This window comes from Strix aluco, chromosome 20, assembly GCF_031877795.1.
Source record: "Strix aluco isolate bStrAlu1 chromosome 20, bStrAlu1.hap1, whole genome shotgun sequence".
In the NCBI taxonomy this organism is placed as follows: domain Eukaryota; kingdom Metazoa; phylum Chordata; class Aves; order Strigiformes; family Strigidae; genus Strix; species Strix aluco.
In genome coordinates, this window is record NC_133950.1 from 14812857 (window position 1) to 14839793 (window position 26937).

At 37.2% G+C, this 26937-nt stretch overlaps 1 protein-coding gene across 13 annotated transcripts in view; it reads right to left on the minus strand.

Annotated features, from left to right (window-relative positions):
• The window catches only part of DENND1A (DENN domain containing 1A), a 215024-nt gene that overhangs the window by 93567 nt on the left and 94520 nt on the right, over nt 1–26937 (minus strand). For 11 of the 13 annotated variants that reach the window (XR_012625890.1, XR_012625891.1, XM_074846656.1 and 8 more), the window contains 3 exons: nt 20584–20694; nt 12463–12563; nt 3194–3239 (listed from right to left, as the gene is read on the minus strand). Coding sequence is in view for 11 of the 13 variants with exons in the window: in XM_074846656.1 (XP_074702757.1) it covers nt 3194–3239; nt 12463–12563; nt 20584–20694 (258 nt within the window). In the remaining 2 variants the exon portion in view is untranslated. The remainder of the gene's footprint in view (nt 1–3193; nt 3240–12462; nt 12564–20583; nt 20695–26937) is intronic. The other 2 variants (XM_074846662.1, XM_074846661.1) reach the window with 1 other exon arrangement.

Genomic DNA, 26937 nt, shown 5'->3' on the forward strand with positions numbered 1-26937 from the left:
TCCATTATTCATGGGATAGCTCCAGCCTTGCTTATCCAACAGCTTATAAACTTTTAGCCTTCTTTGAAGTCACTTTATGGATTGCTAAATGGAAATCTTATAAAGAATGACTAACTAGGTGATGATAGAAAAGCTGAAAAATAAGAGCACAGAACACAGCTCTATATTTTCTACCAAGATTTTCCCTCATAAATCAGTTGGAGCCCTCTGACCTATAACAGGAGATTATCTTATCTCACTGGAGAACATTTCAGTCACAGCAAATTAGATTTAACAGTCAATGGATATGCTTGATATTTTAATCATAAGAAAAATTTGTCATTTTCCATTAAAATAACTGCTCCTTCTACAGAGACCCTGTGTAACATGGGAAACTGCAAACTAACTTTAAGATACAAAATGGTTTGGACAAAACCTTTCGAGGTGAGACAGAGGGTGTGTTTTGTTTAAAATCATTAACATTTCTGCTATATATCTTCCAGAGGACCCACTCCAAGATAGGGATAGCAAAAACCCACAGAACCAACACTAAAGCTAGAAAATAATTTTTCTCCTACATTCCAAATTCACCCTCCCCTTTACAGCACAGCTTTCTCTGCACAAGTTTAGGCTTCCACTAACATTTACGCAACAACGACAAATTCTGCAACCAGAGCTGCTGGAGCAGAACCATGAGCCTATATATAACTGCAATTACTCCCATGGGGCTCTACAGTAGATAAAGAGTCCACCTGCCTTAACTTGAACAGAAGACTGGGGAATTAATCCCTTATCCTGAAAGTAGAACACGTGAATTAACAAAACACTTTTACAGATCTATCTGCTGAAATTTCAGGATTTAAAGAAAAATTAAGACTGAATAATGACAGTAGTTTTTAGTGGTAGTTTATAAAATTATTGTGATATGGAAAAATTAATATATTATATTTTTAAAAACACACAACTGCTAGATCATGAGAAAAAAATTGCTCTTGCTACTAAGTTGCTATACTAACAAATAAACCACACAATTTTATACCTACATATGAAGAAAAAGACAAAGAGAGTAAGCTTTCAGCATCAAAAACAGGCAAAGAGGTAAACTAGTAATTGTCTAGCTCATTTGACAAATGTCACCTTTCCTTTGCCCAAGGCACAGAGAAATTATGCAGTACTTGCCAACAGATACAAAAGCCCACCATGTGATTTTATTTTGTTTTTCAATGGAAAAAGCACTGTTAGCTGGAAGATGCATTTCTATCTGGAAGTATTCAATTTATCCTTAAGAGCAGAGGGAGGAGAGAAGACAGTTTGTTTTATTTATTTAATTTATTTCATGAGGCACTTTGAATAACTGTACTTTGCCAAAGTGTGTCTGTGTTCCAGAATCTCCGGCTATTCAAAAGCCATACTGGATTTAGTACTAAACAGATTTTTTCACAAGTTACTAAAACGGATGAAAATTGGCTTCTCCAAGAACAACTCCTTTTTTTGAGTTTTTACAGATGGAGTTTGGAAGGCCTACAGAGCCCTGCAATCTGAAAAACTGAGACAAAGGAAGAGGTGTGGGTTTATGCAGCAAGGCAGGAGTGAGACTTCATGCAAAGCAACTCCAAGGTGTAATTGTTAAGTTTTTTTTTCTGTACCCATTGCCAGGCTAACCACACAGCTCTTTGTGAGCAAAAATATTTGTGAAAGCCAACAAGTATCTGTATTGAGATATCGTCCCATCCTCTACCAGGTCTCTTCCTTCTTTTTCAAATAGATAGACACCATAAGCAGCATGCCAGTGACTACCTGGTACAGATACAGGGCAGAAAGTTTCTTGATCAATATGAAAAATATATGCTAGACTATTTCTTCCCAGATATCATTTTGGTTCTGTCTGTGCAGTATTCAAGGATAATTATCAGAAACCCCACTAACATAAGCATATGATGTGCAAACAAACGTACATGTTGACTTTTAAAATAATTGCTTATTCACTAACACATTGTACTGCAATTCTGTACTTTATTTAGCAATATAAAGGGCATTAAAAAAATCATCTGTACCCAGGATGGTAAGGAAATAAAAAGAAAAAAAGAGGTCCTGCATATTCCATCTAGCTTCTCAGGAAAAAAGTGACTTCTAAAATTACTTCACATTAACACTGGAATTACACAGCACACTAAGTTTTAACACACAAAGCCATAGAGGATCATTATTACATATGTATGCCCTACTGAAAGAATAGGTTTGATCAATATTTCCAGAGAAATTACACATTTTTATCGACAATATAAGAACAAAGATTCTAGTAACATGCATTAGATTATGTGATGTAAAACTCAGCTCTGTAAATTGTTATGTATCCTAAACATTGAGCCTAAATTTCCAAACGCAGGTATCTAAAATGGGCACAAGTCAATTAACTTTCAAGGGCATTTGCAACTCCCACCAGTTGGACACTGCCTGCTAACTTGAGAGCCCACAAAGAGGCAGTGCTTTCTGGGCTGGAATACCTCTTCCCACATGGAGCATACACTCGTTGCTCAGACTTCCTGTGTAAAGGGGCACAATTAATAAGGACTAGGATTTTCATAGGGATCTAAATTAATAGCTTATGTTGTCCTCCAGATACTTTTGAGGAAAGTCATCAACTGCTTCACCAGCACTGGAAGCAAAAGCAAATGTGCTATTTCCACTTTTAGAGTTTTTAAAAAGTCACATGAATTACTCTGAATTGTTTATATGTGAAGCTTTCTGTGAGGGCTGGTTTTCTGCCAGCTTTGTGTTAACATTAACAGCAAGTTCCTTCTTTTCAGATCTTTTGAACATTAAAAAAATTACAATCTGTCTGCAAAAGCCGAAAAGAGAACTGTAACTGTCAACATTTCGGTTTAATATCGACTCTGCCTATGTGAATACAGAGTCAAACCAAGGCAGTAAACTGATTAAATGAAGCAACAGGGTGGAGAGGGGAACACAACGTGAGCTCGTCACCGACTGCTGAACTGCAAACAGAAAGTATGCCTGAAGAGTGTAAGGTATCAAATAAAACTCCCTTAAGATTTAACATTTTCATGTATGCTTATCTTCAATTCTCTCAGCACTCCCAAATTAACAGGATTATTTCATTTTTAAGCATATGAATGAATGTATAATTGCGTGCAGAATTTGGCTCTAAATCATAAAACTATATATAGTTTCAGAAATGGTGAGAAAGACTTACCTCCATCAAACTTAAATGTATTCCAATGAGGTAGGGCATCGGGGCACTGCAATGAGGAAAAACACTAGTTTTACAGTCTTATAACACTGGATTAACACATATGATTTAAAATTAGCTACAGGAAAATACCAGGATACTGGATTAGATTTTGCTTTAAAAAAAATAAAATATATATAAATATACGTATAAACAAACCACATGTGAACAACATTTTATTCCATATTTGAAAGACTTTTTTTACTATGCACTGTCCTCTCACTACTGTAAGATTTGAATTTTTCTTATCAGAGTTTCTAAGTGGCTAAGTTAAGACAGGTACATAAAGACAGCTATTAAACATATCTATAATATTAGGGTCTTGTTTTAAAAAAAACAAAATGTTTTGTTACAATTTTCAAAAAAATACCCAGACTTTTTCCTAGGAGTATTCTTTAAAAAATTGATCCTGTTGTAGTCTCAAATGGTTAATTTAATGAATACCTATAACCTGGTACTACAAGTTTTAAAATCTTTGAATATGGGTCCAGACACATTTTAAATCATTTATTTTTAAGTATAAATCTTGAAATGTTTACATTTATTAAAGAAAAAATAAAAATTACTTTTGAAGATTTTGATGAACTCCAGAATTATGCTGATACCATTATTCTCTTCAGAACACAAAAGTGAAATACACCAAGAGGCTCTTAGGCCAAATCTGCAGCCTCAAACACAGGTGTGATACTTCTGTTATCAAACAGAATGCTAACGTTTAAGAGAAAGATTGATCTTTTCCGTCTTCTCTTCCATGGTGTTAGCAAACACCAACATGGACTATACAACACAAGAAGAATACTGAATGAAAGTTGTATCTCTGTGTATACAGTATTTCTAATATTAAGCTTATTACAGGACTCCCACTCAACTAATCAGGGAAAGCTTATATTTGCACTGCTTATTAGAACACATCAAAGAGGATGCCAAAGCTGCTAATTGCAAATATGGCATATACTGCCTGTTAAACGGAAAGCACACAGACAGACACAACTTTTAAAATAGAGCCTCATTTCATTTTGGATACAGAAGCTCAAAGAGCTCATTTTCAATTTCAGATGAAAAAAATCAGAGAAATGTCACTGTACTGCCTTGGATTAAAATATCTTCCATATTGCTTTCATAAACTGGTGCCTACTGCTCAGTAAGAGAAGTACAGTGCTGAAAAAACTACTGCAAGACACCAGACCAGCAAAAATCGCTCTGCTTCTCATTTTAATGAGAAATACCTTTAAAAAAAAAACCTTACTGATACACATATTAATATTTATCATGTTTATTAATACACTCCCTAAGACTGCTACTCTGTTGGATGCTGTACCAAGAGATGGAAACAGCCTCTGTATTAGACATTCTACCAGAAAACACTTTTTTTCTTATTGAAGACAGGAAACATATGTAACTTCAAAAAACTTACAAGTTCATTTGTAGAACACTGAAGCGCCGTGTATCACATTCCATTACGACTTACCGAGTGCCTAGGCTGGCACAAATGCCCCCGCACTGCTTCACCCGGTGCGGCACCTTAGGACGGACAGCCCAGGGGCACTGTTAAATCACAAACTAGCTTGGTACAACCTCTGAAGGTTCTGCTTCTTTGTGAATTCCACAGATGAGAACCAGAACATACATCCAAGTTCTTGGACAGAAATTTTTACCATACAACATGATACACACTTAGTACGTATGGATTGCTGCTCAACTACGGAGTATTTTTATTTGTCATTTTGCATGTTTTATTTGTGACAAACACTATCTCTTTCACCCATACTTCTTCATTTCCAATGGCCACATTCCAGGAGCAAGAAAATACCCAGTAATTTTATATTCAAAGTATAAACCACTGGTTCAGCTGCCAGCTGCACAAATGCTCAACTTCCCTGTGTGCCTGGCTATGCTGCTCAAGACTCCTCCAGTATGCACTGAAATGAATGTGTTTCTAATTAAGTAGTTTCATGAACACGACAGCTTCAATCTCAAAAATACAAAGTCTGAACCTCGGCAGGAAGTCTTAAGACTGCAAATGTCTCATCTAGTGGAACCTTGGCTAATGTAATGAAAGGAAGCAGGAAGAGTGCAGTATTCCAGAAAACCAGCCATTTATTAACATGTCCAAAAGTAGAGTCTGACACCAAGCATAGGAAAATCTGAACCTGTAAAAGTTAATTAACTGTATCATGTCCATTTTTCAATCCTCCAGTTTATCAACAAAAGAATAATAAGAATGCTTAAACCCTTAAAACCATGCACCCTCAGTAAGATCCTAAGGAGTTACAGGAAAGACAGGGCTTAAGATACATGGATCAGCTTTAGATGCACTGAACCATCTTTTCAATTTTCTAGTGACAAGACATTACACGTAGAGGCAATACAGCATATAAAACTACTACAGGGACTGCATAAAGGCTGCAGTAACCTGACTTTAGCAGTGTTTTGAAAGCTGTTATTTCTTTCAACTTGCACTGCTGAACATTGAAGGACTCCAGTCAGGTGCTTAATGGGCTGTACAGTGCACACACCTGGACAGACAGGAGAAAGCAGGAGGAACAATCTGATATTACAGAACTACAAAGAGCGGTTTTAGCATACCCACTGATAGGAAAAACAGCTCAGGTTTTGCTGATCAATATGAAAAAGGAAACTTTGAAGCAGTAATTTGTTAAAGCATAATGTGCTAGGTTTGCAAATATTTGTGTTTTACGAATAGTTGCAGAGATTTCCACGAGGGAATGAGGTAGAGCACAGAAGATGACATTGGGTATTTCTCTGAGAAACATTTAACACACGAGTGAAGAATGGGATCACGGGGCACTGGGACATGGCACCGGTGCAGAGATGACAAGCAGCCAAGGTACATGTGATGAAGGGCTCCAGAAGATCAATAGCATGTTTGATGCAGAAGAGAAGATGAAGAAAGTAGAAGGTAAATGAAGAAAGTTGACAAAACCATACAAAAATAACTCCTGTAAGAACTTTTTCAACATGTATAAACAATTGCTTGGCTTACAGAAGTCAGAGGGAAAAGACTGACTGGTCAGAGCTTGGACAAAGATGTCTGGAATTACACAGGTGAATAAGAAAGGCCACATTTCAGACATGAAGCAGAAGAATCACACCATTTAGAAATGGATTACATCTGAAGACTAACAAAGAATTTCCCTGATTATGGGAATACATGAAAATAAATTAACTCAGTTTTATCCACAAAAGCCATTGATTGTAACAGCTGAAAGACACCAAAGAGGAGTGACCAAAGAGGAGTGACAAATGGGAAGCATCCACAAACATCCCAGCAGAGAACCAAGGGAAACACACGCAGGTTTTAGTTTGTGTGAAAGGTGACAGGCGTGGAGAAAAGCAGATCTGTGATGCATCTGTGGAGCACTTATTTTTGAAGGTGCATTTGTGGGAAATTTGTTTATTCAAAACTGCTTTAAAACACCCATTACTGTTCATCATCCACGTGTGCATCTTAAAGTGTTTTCTCCACGGATAACAAAAATCAAGTTATCTGAATACCGAATTTTACCAAAATTCATTTTCTTTGTCAGAATTGACACTTGTTCAATGACACATGAACAGCAAAGCAAAAGCAAAGATATTTTAAGAATAATTCACCGTGGTAGCTCCTTATACTCATGATATATCCTTATACTCCCAAAAGGTTAACTAAGCAAACATCATAAATAACCTCAATAAAATATAATTCTGCTAAAAAGCATAAATATTTCCAATAAAATCTATCAGAGAGATTATATTCCTCTGTCATCACTCATCGATCTGACTGAAAAGGAAACACACCTAAATGTTGAAGGCTCATGTCAAGCTTTATAAATTGCTTCTATCAGCATTTTTCTTTATCACGTGTTAATCACATGCCATTACTTAAATACTCAGCTACCATCCTGTACAAGGGAACGTTGGGTGCCTCCTCTTCCCTATTCAGAGCACATGGTAATAGTTCTTCTCAGCTGCTATCCAGGTCCTGAGCCATGAAATGCTCAAGCAGTTTTTAATGTTTTATCAGGTTAGATGTGTATTCCCAATACTTTCAAGTGAACTTCACTAAGACGCACTGCTGTATAAGCAGGAGAAACACCCTGCCCAACCTTTAATCCTTCTGGGACCCACACAGATTAAAGCCTGCCCTTCAGACCAGTCTTTACCTACTACTTGACACTTCCTCAGTCCTGGGGCTTCTTACAACCACAACTACTAATTACTCAAAGTTGTCTGATGGCAGCCAATATTCATTAAGTGCAAAATTAAGAAGTATCAAATTCTACTGAGCATATTTACTGCTTAAACAAAATGCCTGCCTAAGTCTTTTGGAACAAAGAGAAAGGTTATTACTCCTCTTGTGCTACAGTGGTTCCCGATGCAATCAGCGTTATTTATAATCAAATGAGTTATATAGGTAAATATCAAATCATTAAAGTAGCAATGCATAAGCATGAATATGGATATTGTGGACTTAATGGCTATATATTGCCCATTTATTACAGTTGCATTTTTACAATTTCTTTAATTCGTTTCCTTAGGCTAACTAGAGACCTCTTAATTATGCTCCCAAGAGGTGGGCAACTACTAATTGGAAGAGAAGTAGGTGAAATAGAGGGACATTTCCTCTTAAGTGAAAAAAACCCACCCTTAAAAAATGCTGCAATTCACCAGAAAAAGTAATATAAAATCCAAGGATCTCAAAAAGGTTCATAGTTTACAGCTACACAGGGATTTGCACCATTTTGCTTCATTGTTCCAGGAAAATTGATTAGATCACATTTACTAAATTCATGTCTTGATGTACAAATACTGACTTAATGTGTTGCTCGTTCACACCAGTAGTACTTTACTCTCTAAGGTAGCCTCCTGATTTCTCTTCAGATTACTCATTGAAATGCAACAGAATTCAATCTGAAATTTATTGGGGTAATTGATGCAAATTAGAAACTTGACTGTATAAATTGGAATGATGTAGAAAACATACAGCTAAGAAACCAGAAGAGCAACTACAAGAGCTTTTAGTGAGTACACAGATGTACCAGGCTAAATCGAAATGCCTACCAAGAGGCTCATGACGAAGGAATCATTGTTTCCTGAGCAGCAGGAGTACTCACCCTCCAGTTACCCCCTCCACCTTACTTAAAGGAGCATATTGAACTATATGCAGATTTAGAAAACAGCAGAAAGGGAGTTAAAAAAACTCCCGGAGAAAGGGACAACTGCAGCAATAGAAACGTTTGTTCAGCAGCTGTGCCAGGGTGCTCTAAGGAGGTGGCTCTCAGAATATATTAATGTTGGCGGCTAAGCAGTCTATCTAATATAAAAGACTGTTTCAATCACCCCAGAAAATATACTGTTGCTTCTGGTAAAAGCTCACAGAATAACCCAAGTGACAATGCTCTGGGACTTAGAGGACATAGTAAGCCATGTTACCAGGTCAGCAAAGACAGGTTTTTCTTACAGGCTAATTTTAAACACAGACACTGAGCACAAAAAAGAAGAAAACAGACACAGTGGGAGTGTTTTTATGCCACATGAAAAACAAACTGGAAGTAGTAGTGAGGAAAATTAATAGACTGTTTCTTTCACATCAAGAAATGTTTAAATTCCCAACAACAAAATAGATGGACAAGATCTGGCCAAATTTAAGTAGTTGTATGTGCTTGGCTACTGATGCTTGGTGACAGTATCTCATTAACCAGTACTTTTGGCACCTGCTGGCATGTACTTTTTCTTTAAAAAACAAACCCAAAAAAACAACCAGCAGTGCTTCATATGCTTCCCCTGTTGTTCTGTATTCAAAGGAACAAGTAATTGTGCATTAAGGTGTGAAATCTAATGATAGGATTCCCACCAATTTCTAGTGTCCTCCACCCAAAATCTTTCCCTGGGCTGAAAATATATCAAAGAATGGTACCTAATTAAAAAATAAGAATAAAGGATAGCACTCGTCCCCTTGCTTCCCCTCTCTCACCCTCCCACCCTCAATTAATATAAATGATAGGGATCAGATGACTGAAGAAATTCCAGATACATGTACACAGTACCACACCACTACTATTGACTCAGCATCCCTAGTACAAAGAGCAAGTGTATCGAGGACAAACATTTTGAAGATACAGGGTTTTGGCATTTTCAATTTTGTGGTTAGGTTCGTGAATGAGGAATGCAGGTGAACGCAAATACTAAGATTAAAAAAATCCTTTCAACAGAGAAATGGGAAGCAGCTACAGGGGACTCTCCACACCCAGCCTGAACTTGCTCTTACATGAAGATGGCCAAAAGGATCTTCAAGTGGCAGGAGGAGAGTTAAGTTATTCTACCCATTCGCACTCTCTCCACCATTCTGTAGCTCTGGAAAGATCCAATAGTTGTTGCATTCCCCCTTCCCTCCCCAGGAAATACAATAAATTTCAAATTTCACAACCATGGAGCTGTCAGTGTATCAGTTGGGACCTGAGAAGTTTCCTTTATATGAAAAGTTTCCACTGCAACTCAAACGATTAAAGGCAAATAATCACAGGTGGAATATACTTTTTTCAAAAACTTTCAAAGATCACAAGTAATACAGTCTATACACCCTCCTGTGATTTTTCAAATGAGCAGGAGAAGATTCAAAAGCATCAGACAGCACAGTCAATAAATGGACACAGTCAACTGAATGAAGCTGGTATTTTGTATTCCTAAAAACTGAAGAATTCTCATTACTTTAAATTTTGTTTCCATTTCAACTCTTTACAATTCTTATGTCATATTTGCAAAAGAAATAAGCAGGCAATAATTAAAATTAAAACTCTCTTATATAAAATAATCTCGGGTCCTTTCCCTGAAGAGGCAGACACCAATAAGCAATAACACCACCTTACAGCAGAGAGCAGGGAGCTGGTTTCTCAGTCCTCCTAGGCAAAAATGACATCTCTAAGATCACATGGTTACAAAATAGATGGACTCTATTTTGAGAAATATATTTATGGCACATAAATTGTTGCTAAATTGACTTATTCAATTGCAGTGTGCGTAGCTACCTCTCCAATTAAAGTTCATATCTGGCTAAGGTAATCAGTTGTTGTATTTGTGAGCACGCAATTACAATCTGCCTAATAATTATACATTTTTAAATCATACTTTTCACACACTAGCTGGCTCATTCGTTATATGGACAGGGTGTTATGCCATGAAAGAATTCATTCAGTAGAGCTCAATGACTTGTGCCTTTATTTCCTTGGGTACACTGCCCAAGTGTTTGCTTTTCGCACACTTCTGCTCCCAACTGCGGGATCTGGACTTTGCCCCTTTTAACATGTCTTTGTCAGAAAGTTGATGAATACCTAATCTTCAAAACCAATGTAAAAGCCTCTTGTGGTCCACACGGTTGTCCTGAAAACGCCTAGCAGCATGTACCTGAAGAAAAAGCTGGCAGCAGCAGCCTTCATGTGTTAATTACACATGGAAGCCCATTATGCAGAGAAAGGGCACCTGCTGGCAGTGCAAATGGCTAGGATCTGCCCTTCCTGGGCAGTGAGTAAATTGAAGGTTCATTTCCACAGGAGATAACATTAGATTCCATTCTGTGTATCCTCCACACAGGCACATACTTAACATTTAAATCACCTGCAGAGGAACAAGCTTCCTTTAAATCTACATGTTTTAGTTCCTAGCACTTTGCCTAAAATTGCAAGTTATCCTAGCTGGTTCCTTGCTCTTGCTTAAATGCAGAGAAAACGTCACACAGAACACTATCACTCTCTAAAAAAACAAGCCAACCTCCACGCTAAGAGCCACACTTCAAACCTGGTATCGTATGACACAGTAAGTTTAAGTTTGTTTTTTTCTGAGAAGGACTTTTTAAAATGCTAGGGAGCAGAGGGAGGCTATGTTTTCAAATCATTCCCAGAAGTGCTTTAAGCACCCCACTCCCACAAACATTTCTGCTACACAGGGAGACCTGGAAGGCCCTGCCAGTAAAGGCAAAGGCACCGCGTCCCTCAGCCTTTTGTGTCCTTCATCACTTGGCTGCATGACCATGCAGCAGCAGGTCCACGTTTTCCTTGTGCTTTCCTTTCACTTCCAAGTCTGTAGAAGCCTCTTGTTATCTTTTACATCCCTCAGTTTAACTCCAGCCAAGCTCTGGCCTAATTCCATCCCTGCATGCCCAGGCAACAATTCCATTAAGTCTCTAACAGGGCTTGCAAGTTTAACTTCTCTAGGAAGCCTGAGGTAAGGCCACTCTTTCTGGGTGAACTTCATCTCCCTGCTACGTACACAGAGGGAATAAAAAAGGGCAAGTCACACACACTGAGCGTGGGAAGAGTAACTATCAGCTGAGCAACTAAAAGCAGCAGTGTCTTAAACTGCCTCTTTGTTAATTACTCAAGAGTGCTCATCCACCATTCCCGTGCAGAGCAAACGGGAGAGAAGATGTCATGGCTGATGAGGCTAAACTGCTTGACTCTGCACTGGAAAAGAAAGTAAAAACTGAGAGGCTGAGGGGCACTGCGGACAGACTTCTAACCACAGAGTCCCAGACACAGGCCTGACAACACGCTAATCTGCAGAGCCCAGCAGTGAATAATGAGGCTCCTCAGGCCGCCCAGACAGTGTGGGATCACAGAATAGGTGGGAAGGAACCTCAGGTGGGCAACTGGCCCAAGCTCCCAGTCAAAAGAGGGCCAGCTTTGACATTATGAGGTTGCTCATGGGCTGTACCAGAATTTGTTACATCACAATAATGAATAAGTTTTTGAAAGGTTTCTATTCATTCCCCTCAACAAGGTAAATACCTTGTTACCAGGCTGATAATAAAAGATGACTGCAGGAAAATGAACAGCTTCCCCTTCACCCCCAATAAAAGTTCAGGAAAGCAGAAAAATGAGAATATCTTCTCCGCTGTATCCTCTACTGTTGGGAGTCTCAATTCAAATTTTAACATTTAACACAGATACGCTGAAAACAGATTTTAATTACACAATATCTAAGTTTGCAGCATTCCATAGTAACCACTCATATTAGCGTATTTCAAGATACTGATAGACAATTATATCTTGCCATGAAAATAAATTTTTTCACTTACTAGTTGGTTGCTTCCTTAATATGCCTATATATTTTTAGAGTAACAGTTGCATCATAAGAGGACTTAAGACTTACTATACGGAAATGTGAAAACTGTTGTGAATCTAAGTGATATATATACATATATAAAATATATATACATACACACATATATATAGCCTTACCAACAGTAGTCCAATAGATGTGGGGGCAGAACAGGAATGTAAACATGCTGCCAGAACATCGGGTAGAGCATAGCTGCAGACCCATGAATGCAGGCAGTTAACTGAAAAACACATATTAAAACAGGATCATAAATAAGACAAAAAACAAGCTTAGAAAGGTAAAGTTAGAAGAAAAATAACTAAAGAATAAATTTTGCTTTCATATCAACATGCTTTATTACAAAATATACAGCGCTCTTGTTAAAAAAAAAGGTATTGGAGGGTGAAGCATGACTGGTTTATGGTGGTTGTCATTGGACTGACTTTGTAAACAGCTGCGAACATGATTCATTCAACAAACAAAACCTCAAAAGAACACCCAGTGTTCTATAAAGCAACAGAAACATGGAAATGAAAACACAAAAGGAAATAAAAAATAGTAAAGGCAAATGCCCCAATCCTGGTAATTACCATCCATTAAATATCATAAAACTGCACTGAAATTCTAACACAAACTGAAAAAATATTTGAATTCAGGAAGATACAGTGTGAGTGGCATACGTTTCTGAGAATACATCATATTAAACTCAGTGATTAAATTTTTATTATTTAAACAGATTTTTACCTAATTGCCCTTCAACATTTGATCCATTGAATTTCTCACATTTTTTAAAACTCAGAATAGTTTTGACATTGGCAGGTACTGAATGAAAAAGATCACAAATAGCAATCCCAAGTGCCAGTCAAGCCATGGGGAGAATCCTCACAGAGCTTTGGAGGAAATCACATCTCTCAATCCTATTTCAAACAATAATTAATAATTTGGAAAAGAAGCAGGATATTCATCACATTCACTAAGGATATTAAAATGGAGAAGGTGGTAATCCTCAATAAGGAAATCTCAGCAAAAGCTATAGTCAAAATACCATAAGAAGAGGACATGAACACACACTTGGGAAAATAGAAAATAAATAAGTAACTCTGAACACTCATACAAATAGACACATACAAGGAAAAGACTAAGAGGTGACAGGCAATCACATCCACCCTGACAGTGTTCTGCAGTTTAGAGTGTCTTTTAATCTCAAATGATACCCAGCACAAGGACTACAACATGTTTCACTTGTGAGACACATTTTGAAAACGATACTCAACAAAAGCCTACCAGTTATTTGAAGGTATGATGAAACCGAGCATATAATGCTTGTCTGGACAACAGGAAGGAGGAAGAACACTGCTTACAAATACCAAAAAGACAAATTCTAAAGGACTGAGGTCCTTGTGGGGGCCTGAAGTTGTGTGAGATGAAACTAAGCAAAGACAAATTGTGACGTTAATCCTAATCCAGTTAGATGTGATGTAACATTTAGAAAAAAAAAAAAAGATGACCCTCATTATTATTAATTTCCATTAAGACAGATACTGAATTATATACCTCGTCATAGGGAGCCCACGACTGGTAAAGAAAATGGTCTAGATGAGCTAATACAGTCTCTTAAGGCTCCATGTCAGGGAAAATCAGCTGCAACTCTGGATGCAGTTTGGCTTTTGCTCAATGCCAAAGTCTATATGTAATTCCAATGCAGTTTCTGTAAGTAACAGAACTGGTTTTCTGATTAAAATGCAGGTCATTAGGCAAGAAGATGGAAGACAGGCACATATTGCATGTGTTATTTTTAAGCCTCTGAACAATTCAGATCTGGATAAGCAATGAGAACGCACCACGGAACATGGATTTTGGGGGAGAATTACTGTGCTCCTCTGCAGTGTGGTTCAGCTAAGAAGCACAGTGAGGTATGAGCTTTTGCAAGCAGGTGTTTTTCAAAGCAGAAGAGTGACTGTGAAGATGAACTGAAATATACCTTGCAATTTACAGCTTAAAATAGACACAGATTTTTAAAAATCATTTAGAACCTAAGACCCAGTATTCCAGGTGTAAACCCACACTGGACTTTAATGATAAAAATTTCAGACATAAAACCCCTCAAGTTGAAAAGCCAGAATTTTAAGCTTTACCTTGTACCTAGTTGAGAGATATTGTTATTGTGGCTAAAATATATGAATAATCTGTTTAATAATGTTTTTGAGTTCAAATCATCCCTATCACCTAATGAAGGAAAACCTAAGAAAAACAATGGCCTTCTAAGCCAGATCAAAAATCCCTTGCCTCCCAGTGTTCTGTCCAACAGTGGTCGACACAAATTACTAAAACCACTGATTAACACATTCATCAATAAAATTGGTATTTCCCATTTTCTCAGTCCCCACCAGCTTGCAGTTCACACTTCATGTGCCAATGAATTCAAATAAATACATTGAAAAGTGCTGCCCTGTCTCTTCATTTTGAGCCTGTTCCGTCACAGCTTTAATGTGTGCTCTGAGCTTTGAGCATTTTGAGACAATAAATAAATAAAAGTCTCCTCCTTATCTTCTAAGGGCCACACATCATTTTCTGGATTGCTGTCAAGTTCACTACCTCCTTAGTATCTTTACCAGGCTGAGTGAAGAGCTCAATCTACTCATCTTTTCCTAATTGAGAGATTATTTTGTATATTTGCTTGTTCTTGTTACCCTTCTCTGTACTCTTCACTGGTTTACTTTATCATTTTTTTATTTGGAGTAGATAAGAACTCATGCAATATTCACAATGTGGGCAAGCCATGAACATATCTAGTGGCATTATGCCCTCTTTTTTGTTCTCTACTCCCTTCATAATAATTTCTTGGCTTCTAAGCCTTCAACTGAGTAATAAGCTGGCATTTTCATAGATCAATCTCTCTTTTTTTAAAAAAAACTCCAGTATCTCCTTCTGAGTGGTAATAATTACTTCAGTTATTCAGACCATGATTGCTTACATTGTTAGAAGTGTTTTCTCCCATAACCACTGTTTCATATTTATCCATGCTATGCAACAGAATGACTGCTACAACATTTTCACTCCTTTTTAAAAATTGCATTTCATGAGGACATCGAACAGGTTCCAGAATAGAGCACTACTGGACTGCTTAGCAGCTCCAGGATTAGGAAAGCTGGTAATTTTTTCTCACCCTTATTCGCTCAACCTTTTAGCCAGTTGTTTACCCTCAAGAGGATAAAACTCCCCTGTGCCATGAAAATTTAATAGCTTTGAAGAATTCAACATTGTTCAATCTTAACTAAATTTTTAAAGATTTTTAAGATTTGAGGCATGGATTTCTTTTGCAAAGGTCGTATTTACTCTTCCCCAGTAGCCTTTGTTTATGAATTCAGTAGTTCTAGTCCTCATTGTGACAGACTTCGAGTTTTTTCATAAAAATATAGCTCAAAGAACTGTAGTTTCTTTAAGGGAGAATGCTATCACACCCAACTTTCAACTCCAAATAAAAATTTCTGAAATCAGACCTTATTCTTCAGGTTCATATCTCTTCTTGTGTTCCTTTGTCTAGAATCTAGTTTGATCTTACTTTCTTCAGACTTCAGCAGCTGCATTTTGGTGTGCAGCCTCTCTACACAGAAAGTTGCTCACTGCGGTACAGTAGCGCCACTTACTACAACTGCAAACAAAATCTGTTTGCATCCCGAGTTTCTATCTTATCTATTATGCTCATCTCCTGGCTTGTATTCTTTACCCATTCCTTACCATATTGAACCATAGATAATCTGGCCAAAAATCTTCTTGAACTGGTGACATTCACCTGCACAAATAGTACTGTTTCATCTCTATCCATCTTTAACACCCACTTCAGTATCTCCACAATTTCATTAAACTCTCTCAAGACATACTGATAAAACCTGGGGGTACAGTCTTGTCTGATCCTCCTTTTAATATCCCTTAGATTTTCACTTCTGTCTCCCTTGAAAGCTGCAGTCACTCCTCACCTTAGCAGTGCTTGATTTGGCAAGTGTCATAACAACAGGGTGCACAAAGCTCAGAAGTACCCCAGTGCTGATAACGTGTTTCCGTAAGTGAGACTATGCAAGAATTTAAACCAGATTTGAACCACCGTCCCAAGGAAATAGCATCTTGGAAGCAGACAGGGTCCAGGAAGTATCTGAGCAAGTACCTGTTCAGTCTTTCTCAGTAAGAAGCTCTTTATTAGTAGTTGAATATTATTTTATGGTCCATATGGGATGGAAATATTAGTATGTTGGGTCACTAATTAAAGCAAAAGTTAGAAGCTACAAAATCTTGAATTTATTCTATATGACTCATGAAACACTAAAGATTTATCCCTATCCCATTATATTTCAACTTATCTTTATATTATTCCTACTGGAGATGATGCTCCTCTCTCACAGATTAGACGAAAGGCATAGCCTAGCTCCAAAATACGCAGCAGAAAAAAAGGGCGTGCTTTCCCACTGTAGTTTTTCCTCTATATTCCTAAATCCTTTATGTTTTCTGTTTCTGTTCTCCAAATCAAAAAGATGTCTGGAAAAAATATTGTTTAAAAATTTAATTCTTACTTAAAAATCATTTCTATGAGGATCAAATGGGTTATTTCCTGGCGTTATTATATAACATGGTTGCCGTTGTAGAAGAGTGAACTCAGGAATCCAAGAAGGCCCCTTCCAAGCCCCCCTCCCATTGGTTTTAAAACTCAGCAAGAAAAGATTAAACAGACATAATGCTCAACACTGCAGACATCTGAGCAGAACCTGTCACTTATTTTTGAGATGTACTCCCACCTTGCTATCTGGCATGAATTCAAATAACATACTACCATGGGTAAGCACCAGTACTGTCCTTCAACTCTGCCAAGATAAGGGCTCATAAAAAAAGAAATAGCATATTTGCTGGAGACCTCACCTGATTAGTGATTGCCATACAGAAAACAAGCACTTAATAATAAGGCAGCCTGAGAAATGCCCAACTGTCAAAACTATAGGAATCCAGCATTTTGAAATAAGATTAGTTCCACTACCTCAGCTTCCTGCAGCTGTTGCTAGAGAACGTAAAAAGATAGCTGTGTAAGACAGACACCAATTCAGTAATTCACTTTTCGCAGTTTTATATTTAATGCTCTAAAAGCCTTATTTGAGCAAATGAAATCAATGGGATTTTGTCACACATATAAAAGTTATAAACTGATGTTGAATTACAATAGGCCATTTTCCAGTGCATTTTACTCTCTCTCCTGATGTGTATACACTGCACAGCTTTACAGATGCAGTACATGGCTACAAATGTGCAACATATACTGGCAAAAATGACCACCTTTTGTGTGTTTGTAAGATCATTTTCTTGCATTACTCAGGACTAAAAACAAAGAAGAAAGCTTAAGACTGAGCTACACAAGAATTAAAGCTGGCTGTTGCAAAGGCTGTGTATGAAGGTCAAGACTGGCAGGTCACAAAGACAGCCACAGAGCTCCTGGGAGGGAAGTGCTTGTACATTTAGAACAATAGTTGTAAGACTGCTGTAGAACAAGAACTGTGCAAGTTCTGAGCCATGTTGCATCACAAGGACATTGGTGAATGGCACTAATCATAGGTTGTCTTCTCCTAAGGACCACCATTTCCTGACCCTCAGAGCCCTGAGGCATGTCAGAAACCAACCAGGGAGTAAGAGGTTGTGTACCAGACCTTTCTGTGACATGGAAGAAGTGACACAGCAAGCTCTCAGCTCCCAGGAACAGAAGAGTAGCCATGTCAGAATGGTATTTTTTGCTTTGTACTAACACTCAAAAAATAAGAGTAAAATTAGGTAAAGGAATTCAGCTCAGTATGATGGAGCCAAACAGAAACATCACAGAAATTCACAAGTTTAACTCTTTAAGAGTCATCAGGCTTCATGGAAGTCACCTTTTTATAATGAGAGACAACCTGCTGCTGCCCTTACCACAAACAGTTAACACGCCTTGTTGCAGCAGGGCTGCATGAGCAAGTTATGATGGAACAGAGAACTCTGGGTGCAAGGAAAGCTCTTGTTTCATTTTTGCAACAGCATGCTCCCACCAGCAGGTGGTCTTCTGCCAAGCACAAGGGTTTTATGCATTTTGGTTCATATCTGGATTTTCATGAGTAGTTAGATCACAGAATACGTGAAGAAATTTAACATGAATAATTGCTTTAACATTTTAAGAAGTTATTTGTTTCCTTTTGTAGGAAAAAAAAGAAAAAAAAAGCAATAATTTTTCCATACGTTCAGTACACATGGTTTATAAAATAGCTAATAAACACAGCTTCATTCATTTACCTCTAAATCTTATTCAACTTGATTATATTAAGGATATTTCAAATCAAAATTTGAATTTGATATGATGTATTATAGCACAGAATTCGTTCCACCATAAAAGACCTTCTATCCAGGACTGTTTAATTTTCTCTCTTATCTGATATTAAATTCAAGCCTTAAGTATGAAGTGTGCCATGTCTCTCAAAGTTAAAAGAAATTACCCGCAAATAAGTGCTTTCCACTTTTTTGTTAAAAAACTAAAAAAAAAAACCAAACAAAGAAACCAATCCCTCTCACCACCACACCACCCTCACTTTACTTCGAGAATTCGCAGTTTGGTACGTTTCCAGTTACAAGGTCTTGGCTTCCGCTGAGCACAGTTTGAAATAAAATAATGCAGCTTGTTCCTACTGCTGGAACATGCAGAGCAGAGCGTGCAGGCAAGGAATCACTGGCTCCGGCCCAACACTTCAAACCTGTCTTACACTGTCACTCCAATCTTGGAGCAGTTTATATATAAAGTTGTAAGATAAGAACACACAGTATGAATACCCCTCCCTACCGAAGAACCAGACATGCTTTTATCTTGGACAGAGGCAAAAGGAAGAGAAATAGCAGAAAGATAGGAAAGAAAACACAACCCTACTTGTGAAATGGCTCATTAAGGAAGGCAAAGTGACAGGTAAGTAATTCTTCTTCCCAGGCTCTGTCACAAAGGGAGAGATTAAACCAACCAACCACACAAATTTTGAAATGCTTTGGGTAGCCGTTCTCTTCTTTCCTCCTCTCTGATAATTTACTATTCTTTTCATTCTTTAGATTTCTGAAATAAACACTGTTCTTTTCATTTTATTCAATTACCAGGCCTGGATGTATTTTTCCTTATTTTAGTAGAACATTTGGCAGATGTAAAATCTTAACTTTTGTAAGTTTTCTATGATATTCAACTTTATAATACTTAAATTCTTTCAGTTAAATGTGGAATTGACTGTAAACATTTAATAATTATGAACAGGTCCCAGAGATTATTCTAACTCGCCTAGTTTCACTTACCATTCAAAACAATACTGTAATACCTATACTGAGATTAAGTATAAAGTCTTACTCGCTTTCATTTTTCTGCTCTGTATTGACAGACCATCCTTACATAGTATTTACAATTCCATGAGGGAGTTTTAATCTCAAACACAAAGTAGGTCATGGTCATACAGTAAGAGACTGGTTAGTACCATACAAAATGGAAATGGAAGCTTGTACTTTAGAAAGGACTGCTCAAGTACTTAGTCCATAGCACTAGAAAGCACAATTAGTTAAACCATCTTATGCTCATCATTCATAAAGGAAATCAATCAATACCCATTTACAGAGCAAACAGAACGAAAACTTAACATTTTCTTTCATAAAGAAAATCACAATCTTATTGACGGATAAACCTTGAAATGCATAACACAAAACTTTGAACTAAATCAAGCTGTGTGCTTGTTTTGATGTCCAGCCATTTGTAGAAGAGTACTCTGGAGTATTCAGTAGCTTTCATCTCTCAGACACTTGATGGAGCCTAAGTAGCATTAAGACTACACCTTATCAAACAAAACTGCAAAAATGTGGATTGCCAATGTATTTTAGTCCACTCCTTCGGTCCATTCAGAGAAGGTCATGAGAACATCCATTTGACAGCATCATTTATCTGTTTATTTTTCCTGTCAAGTAAATTACGACAAAGGCACTTCACTAGGGCATAAATATTTGTACCTTTACGTACCAAACAACCCAAGAATTCCTGTATCCAAAAAACCCTTTGGATTTGAACATCAGAGGCCAACAGAAGTTCAGTAAAATCATCACATAGAACCACAGAATTGAGTTCAGGTTGCATAGCTGAGGTTGGAAGGGGGACCTGGAGATCATCAGATCATTTCCTAGATATGACTGTCGTTTTAAAAAAAGTACTGTGAATAGAAGAAATTATTCTGCATTTTACTTACAGTGCTCAGCTTACTACAACAAATGAGGATGCGGCGTTCATACAGCATACTGGCATAGAGATGCAGCATGTTGTTGACATCAACTGCTACAAAATACTCTGTCAGATTTCTCTGGGAAGAGAGAAAATAATTTTTGATTCATGATATTACAAAAACAAGTATCCTTAACAAAAAAATAACCAGATTTCAACCTCCTATTACACTACATCCAGCACGTGGGCTGAACAAAAGAAAGCAGTATGTCATCTTCTGTCAGAATACTTTTAAATTGCAGTGTCTTTCCCCTAACTTTTGGGGAGCTAGGTCTTGGAATAATAAAATTGATGATATTTCACATAGAGCTTCTTAAATACAAGATACTTCTCTGAGAAATGATATGTTCTGTCACTTCTATGGAAACTTCAAAGCTGCCTGATAAAGTGCCAAAAAAAAAATCTCACAACCCAACAATAAAACCAGCTCTCTTAGAGGACAATTCTAATACAACAAACTCAAATGTAAGTTCAGTCTATGCCAGAACAATTCTGATAATTGGAAATACACACAGGCATTTAACACACAAGCTAAAAACAGTTACACAGGTTGTCTGAACTCCTCACTTCACACACTTGGACACATGTTTCCCCTTGGTGGAAGACAGAAAGCACTTGCTGGGTGGCTGGGGAAACTGAGGAAGGAAACAGAGAATTCTCTTTCTGAAAATTTCAGTGGATGCCCATCTCTAAGGAAGAGGAAGGATTCAAACATCCAATTTTATTTCCATGATCAATATAAAGAAAATTAATTGCTGTAGAATACTGTAAGCAAAGCACATTTGCAATCTGCCTTTAAAGTACAGCCAGAAAGACCAAGACACAAGCAAGTAACACTGCTGAAACTTTACACATACACTTCCTAGGCAACACAGGTTTCTTCCATGCTTTTGCTGTGCAGAATATTAAAAAGTACCTATGTAAAAATTATTGTAAATAACTGAAATTCAAAAAAGAAAACAGAGCAAGCTGCACAAGCAGCTATGGCCACTTCATCCCCCACATCATCCCATCAGCCAGCAACATTATCCACTCATCATTACCAAGGTAATCACCCTGTGCACATGCTGCAGTGGTGTGAATCACGAGTCACTTACTAAATATTTAAGATATCTTCTAATAAACAGCATGATGTGATACTAAGATCTTTACTGTCAAAACTAAAAAGCCACCATGTAGGTAACTTGATCAAAATGTATTATGTTCTAGAATAAGGGGCTTTTACAGTGCAAGGCAAACAAAAAAGGATTTTTGTGTGTAAAGAATATTTGTGCTTCTTAAAACATAGAAATAAAAAAAAAAAAACGGGGGGGGGGGGGGGGGGGGGGGCTGGAAGAAAAGGTAATACACCCAAAAATGCTGAATTAGGGAATTTGTTTCCAAATAGCTTCTTACAGATATGAAAGGGTTGCTATATGGTAAAGACAGTCTTATACAAAAAGCACATGCGAGAGCAAAATTAGATTAGTCATGAATTCAAGTGCAATCTTAATCATCGTTAAATAAAAAAGTGCAGAAAAGCAAAAAGCAAATATGATTTAGAAACTTAAAGAAGCTCAACAAAGCCTATTAGCACTTTTGACAGATCCAAAGATAACTCTAAAACCACCAATACTTGGCCTGAGAAGTCTGCCAAGATGCTTCATACTGTGCAAAAATATGTTCCACAGCTTGCCATCCAAACACAAAGAACTAAAGAAAAATTAAGCATTGTATTTGGAAGACTTTTGTACCAGTATGTAGATAGATAAAAACTGAGCTCATTATGGTTAGCTTCAAATGTGTTAATATAAAACAATCACTTGGGTCTTTGTTACAGAAAAGCTATAGCCACAGACAGGTATATTCAAAGAAGAAAAAAAAAAGCCAACACATTTTGCCAAAAACCTATTAAACTATCATGTACTTTTTCTGTATTTCTCATCCCATCTGTGCTGATTAGCATGATATTTTTGTCTAAACATAAGCTGTCTTCTCTACGGCTCTTCTTCCCCCTCTCACCCATCTTTCAACGACGCCAAAACACAGTGCATGACGACACAATTACTGCAAATAGTGTGAATTAAGAATTTTTAAGTAGCACTGAACTCCCTTTGATGCCACCCAAATTAAGGGCATGGCAAAAGGAGCACACGATCCCCACTTTCTGCCTGAAGATGTGGATATGCGTGTGCATGGATGTGTTTATAAGGCAACAGTATCCATTAGTGAGAGGAAAATAGACACCGGGATTTGATTTGCAATTATTCTTTCATCAAGTTTATTGTAGCAAAATACTGGCTTTGACACACAAATGTACCTTCAGATGGAAAGATTTATAAGGTTTTAGTCTTCTCTGCTCTCAGAAATTTGCCAATGACACCTGCGAAGCATGTGGGCTGTATGGTAATGTATTGATACTAAGGAAATTCACGTGTTAGCTCTAAGTTTTATTTATAAGAAAGCTGTCATCTTTGAAGATGAAATTGGGACTTACACATGTATTTTGAAAGACATGTCTCGTAAGTGACAAAACCATGAATGAGTTAAATAAATACAAATGAAAGCATTCCAATTTGCAGTATAATTGTTGTGTATTTTATTTTCTAGGATTTAAACCTTTCTTGGGGGAGTCAAAAGCGGGATTTTCACAATAAAATACGGAACAGGTATCCCCATTCCTCTCAAAACTCACTAGGAGTGCTACAAAATTCCCTTATGCTCTTTTGAAAGTTCATTCGTAGATCAATCATCTATTTGATCATTTGCTGTCTAATATCAGTAAATGCACATGCACATTGACTTCTGAGATAAAAAAATAAATATTCATGTACTTCTCTTCCTCCACCATCTAATGAAGAATTTCTCACTGAAGGAACAAACCAATGAACTCTCTCCTCTGCAAAGAGTGAAGCTCCAACATAGTAACAGGGATTATAATTCACTTGTTTTAGTCTGCACTTGAACTGCTTCAGTTACAAGACTTCAGTAAATTTCCTGTTCGAACAGGTCAGCAGAACGGAGTCAGTTTTCCTTCTCCATTCTCCTATTGGAAATCCCTCATCTTATTTAGAAATCTCTTTTTTTTGAAATATCACACACTAAATCTAACATGGGTTAGGTAATCTGGTATGCAGCTAAGACTCTTCTATAATGCCATGCTGTTGTTTAGGAGAACAAAATAATGAAGACAATACTCTTTATTAAATGGTGTAAATATAGAAATAAAGGGGGGGGGGGGATTTTAAGAAAAACAGGTAGCAAGAGACATATGATATAATGAGTGAAAAATCAGGCATTTTGAAATATAGGACTCGGTGATACAAAAATACACCAGAACATCATCGCCAAGAAAATGTCATCATTTCAGCCTGCTAACTTACCTGGTATTTCTGAAACACAACAGATACTATTAGGAAATTCACAGTCTTGCGCTGTACTTCCTGCAATGAACCCAATTTACTTCTGAAGTCATAATGGATTTACAAATCTTTCCTATAACTTAAAATCTTTTGAAAAAGTGAATGCTTAGCTGTTACATAAAAGCATCCACGCTAAATGTTTTCGTGACTCATTAAACATATTGATCTGACAAAGTCAGATAATTCCAAGAAGTCTGTTAACATTCCAAATAGAGTTCTGTGCAGGTCTCCATTAATCACTGCATACAACTTCAAAGTTTGGCATTACTAAAACTTTTGCTAATAAGGGTTTAAAAATGTAATTGCTGATAAGATACACAGAATTTTTAATAAATCAGGCCAACTGATTTAAATCCATGAAGATTTATGCTCATTTAATGTGCTTGTATTGTTTCCTAATACGTTTCAATTCTACATGAAAGTTGCATTGACAAAACCCTCATAAGAAATTACACAATACTCATTTAAAAAAACAAAATGCCTGAGAAATAGAAGACAGTCAACTGCAACAACAGTTAGACCAATGGATTTGATTTTTAGTATTTCTCTTTCTTACGATGAGCCCTAGCTTTTTTAATTTGTAAACCGACCGAATGAAATGTTCTTCCACTTCCACTCCCAGAGGTGCCCTGGTTCACCCCAGACACTGCAGAGTCCATCCTTCACCGTGACATCACTGCACAGGATACCTACATCGAAACACTCACACTCCTGCTGAGGCACATCAGCACCACTCAGGGATTCAAAGAGGATGCTTTTTAGCATCACATGGCACTCCCTCCCACGAAGGCTGAGTGTTCAGCTTTCAAAGGGTTTCCAACTCCTTCTGGCCCAAGGCCTCTGCTTTTATAACAGCCTTTGATTCCTGAGCATTCATCATGTCTCCTGCTCAAATGTTTTGGGAAGCTGACTCATACCTTTGAATACAAAGGGAACATCACCAGCAGACATAACCAACAGAGCATAAATACAGCTATACTTCCTGAAGCCTCTACTACATACCGTGTTATTAAGCTGTTCCATATCAGTTAAAGCAGGCCCAAGGCAGATCATCTACTTTTCATCCCTGCCACTGGTTTCTTACCATTACTAGCTCATTTCTCTCTGCCCTCCAATTTGCTGGCCTGCAAAATGGAAATAAACTTTCCTTCCTTGCTCTCCAGGTGATTTGAGGCTTATCAAACAAAAACGGTTAAAGTTTGAGATGATTAGCATACAAGGGATGAACATAAAATATAAACCCTATAAACAAGTAACTTCATGTCTCGATTCGGACAGGATTGGATAGCTGGTTTAGATTCAGGAATTGACTCTTGAATTACTCCTAATGTATCATATTTCTACAAAAATAAAGCACCTTAGAAAAAAGTGCACATCTATTAAATTTACTGACAGGATATGTGTCAGTATGAAAAGTCTACAACACAGAAAAGCTAGCAACAATGTTTTAAAACAGAAACAAAAAGCCCCAAATGTTATCTGCTATACAAATCATCCACAAACGAGATTAAATGTCTTGATGATTCCCTTTTCTTTCTTTCTTTCATGCCATAAATTGAGGTATGTGGTGCTAAGGCAGACCGCAAAATGTTCGAGAAAGAAAACTGAGATGCCAGGCATAGAAATTTGGCTAAGAGACATAGTAGGAGCATATTAAAGAGTATTTAAGAGAAGCAAATGCCAGCATTGTCTTCCCACAGACCTATCATCTGGCTAGAAATCTGAGCGTGCTGAAACACATAAAAGACAACTTTGTGAGGCTTAAAAAGTCTCCAAAAAAGTGGCCATAAAGAAACCAGGTGTGCTTGACATTTTCAGAAAGCCATCTAACAAACGGATCATTTTTACGGGCCTCACGTCATTCTTTCAGGAGGGTCTCACTGTATGATCAGCAGATCTGCTTCTTTCTACCTATATCAATCTGTCCATTACTACTTTATCCTTAATACATTTCAGCTTTTAATCACAAACACAGATTGTCAACTCTTGAATGCCACTGTGTAAATATGATACAGAAGGAAGACGTTATCATAAAGAATGACTGTCTGGGCAACTACAGCTAAAATACACCTTTAAAGCAAAGGCCCTAGATGTTCATCTGAATCTGTACAAAATGTTTTAAGTAAAGATATACAATATCCAAATTCTGACAGCATCTTAAAGAACGAGGCAAGTTAATACCAAAGTGGTATTTGATCTTTCTTAAATACTAGCACTATGGATGTTTGAAACATCACACTCTTCCACTGAAGATACCAACTATCAAGATTATCTCCTTCTCTTGACTCATAAGTAGCCATAATGCTGTAATAAATAAAACCAGTACATTGTATTGAAACATTTTTTCAAACAAATTTATTTCAAACCAGTATGCTATCTCTCCAGCAGGTTCCAACAGTTACCTCCCAAGTTTAGTTTTTAGGTTCAGTTTCATGTTGAACTCGGTCTCACGCATCAACAAAACCAACAGAACTATGTAAATGGCGTGAGGTCATCAAGGGGAGAACGAAATGTCAATTTGGATGCACAAGAAAAGAATTGCTTCTTTAGTTGTGAAATTAAGTTTCTTTTAAAACAGTAGTTCTTTGAAACTTATGAAAACAGACCTTGACTCAAGTTAGCTATAAAGGTGAAATACCTCAACTGACTCTTGTCTTTTTTGCTATAAAATCTTGGTAAAGTGGATGAAATTCCCTTCTATTGTAATCCTGCATTTTTATGTAAAAGATGACTCTTGTAGCACTCACTCAAATGGCAATCACAAAACTGCCTTGAGATTACTTTCAAGAATTTTTCATAAGTTAATTTTAATTTGTGTGAAAATTCACTCACGAACTCCATCATTGTTCTCTGAAATGCCACCATACTGTTACATAATTAGAAAATCACCATTCTTTCCTAATTTTGAGTAGGCTGAAACT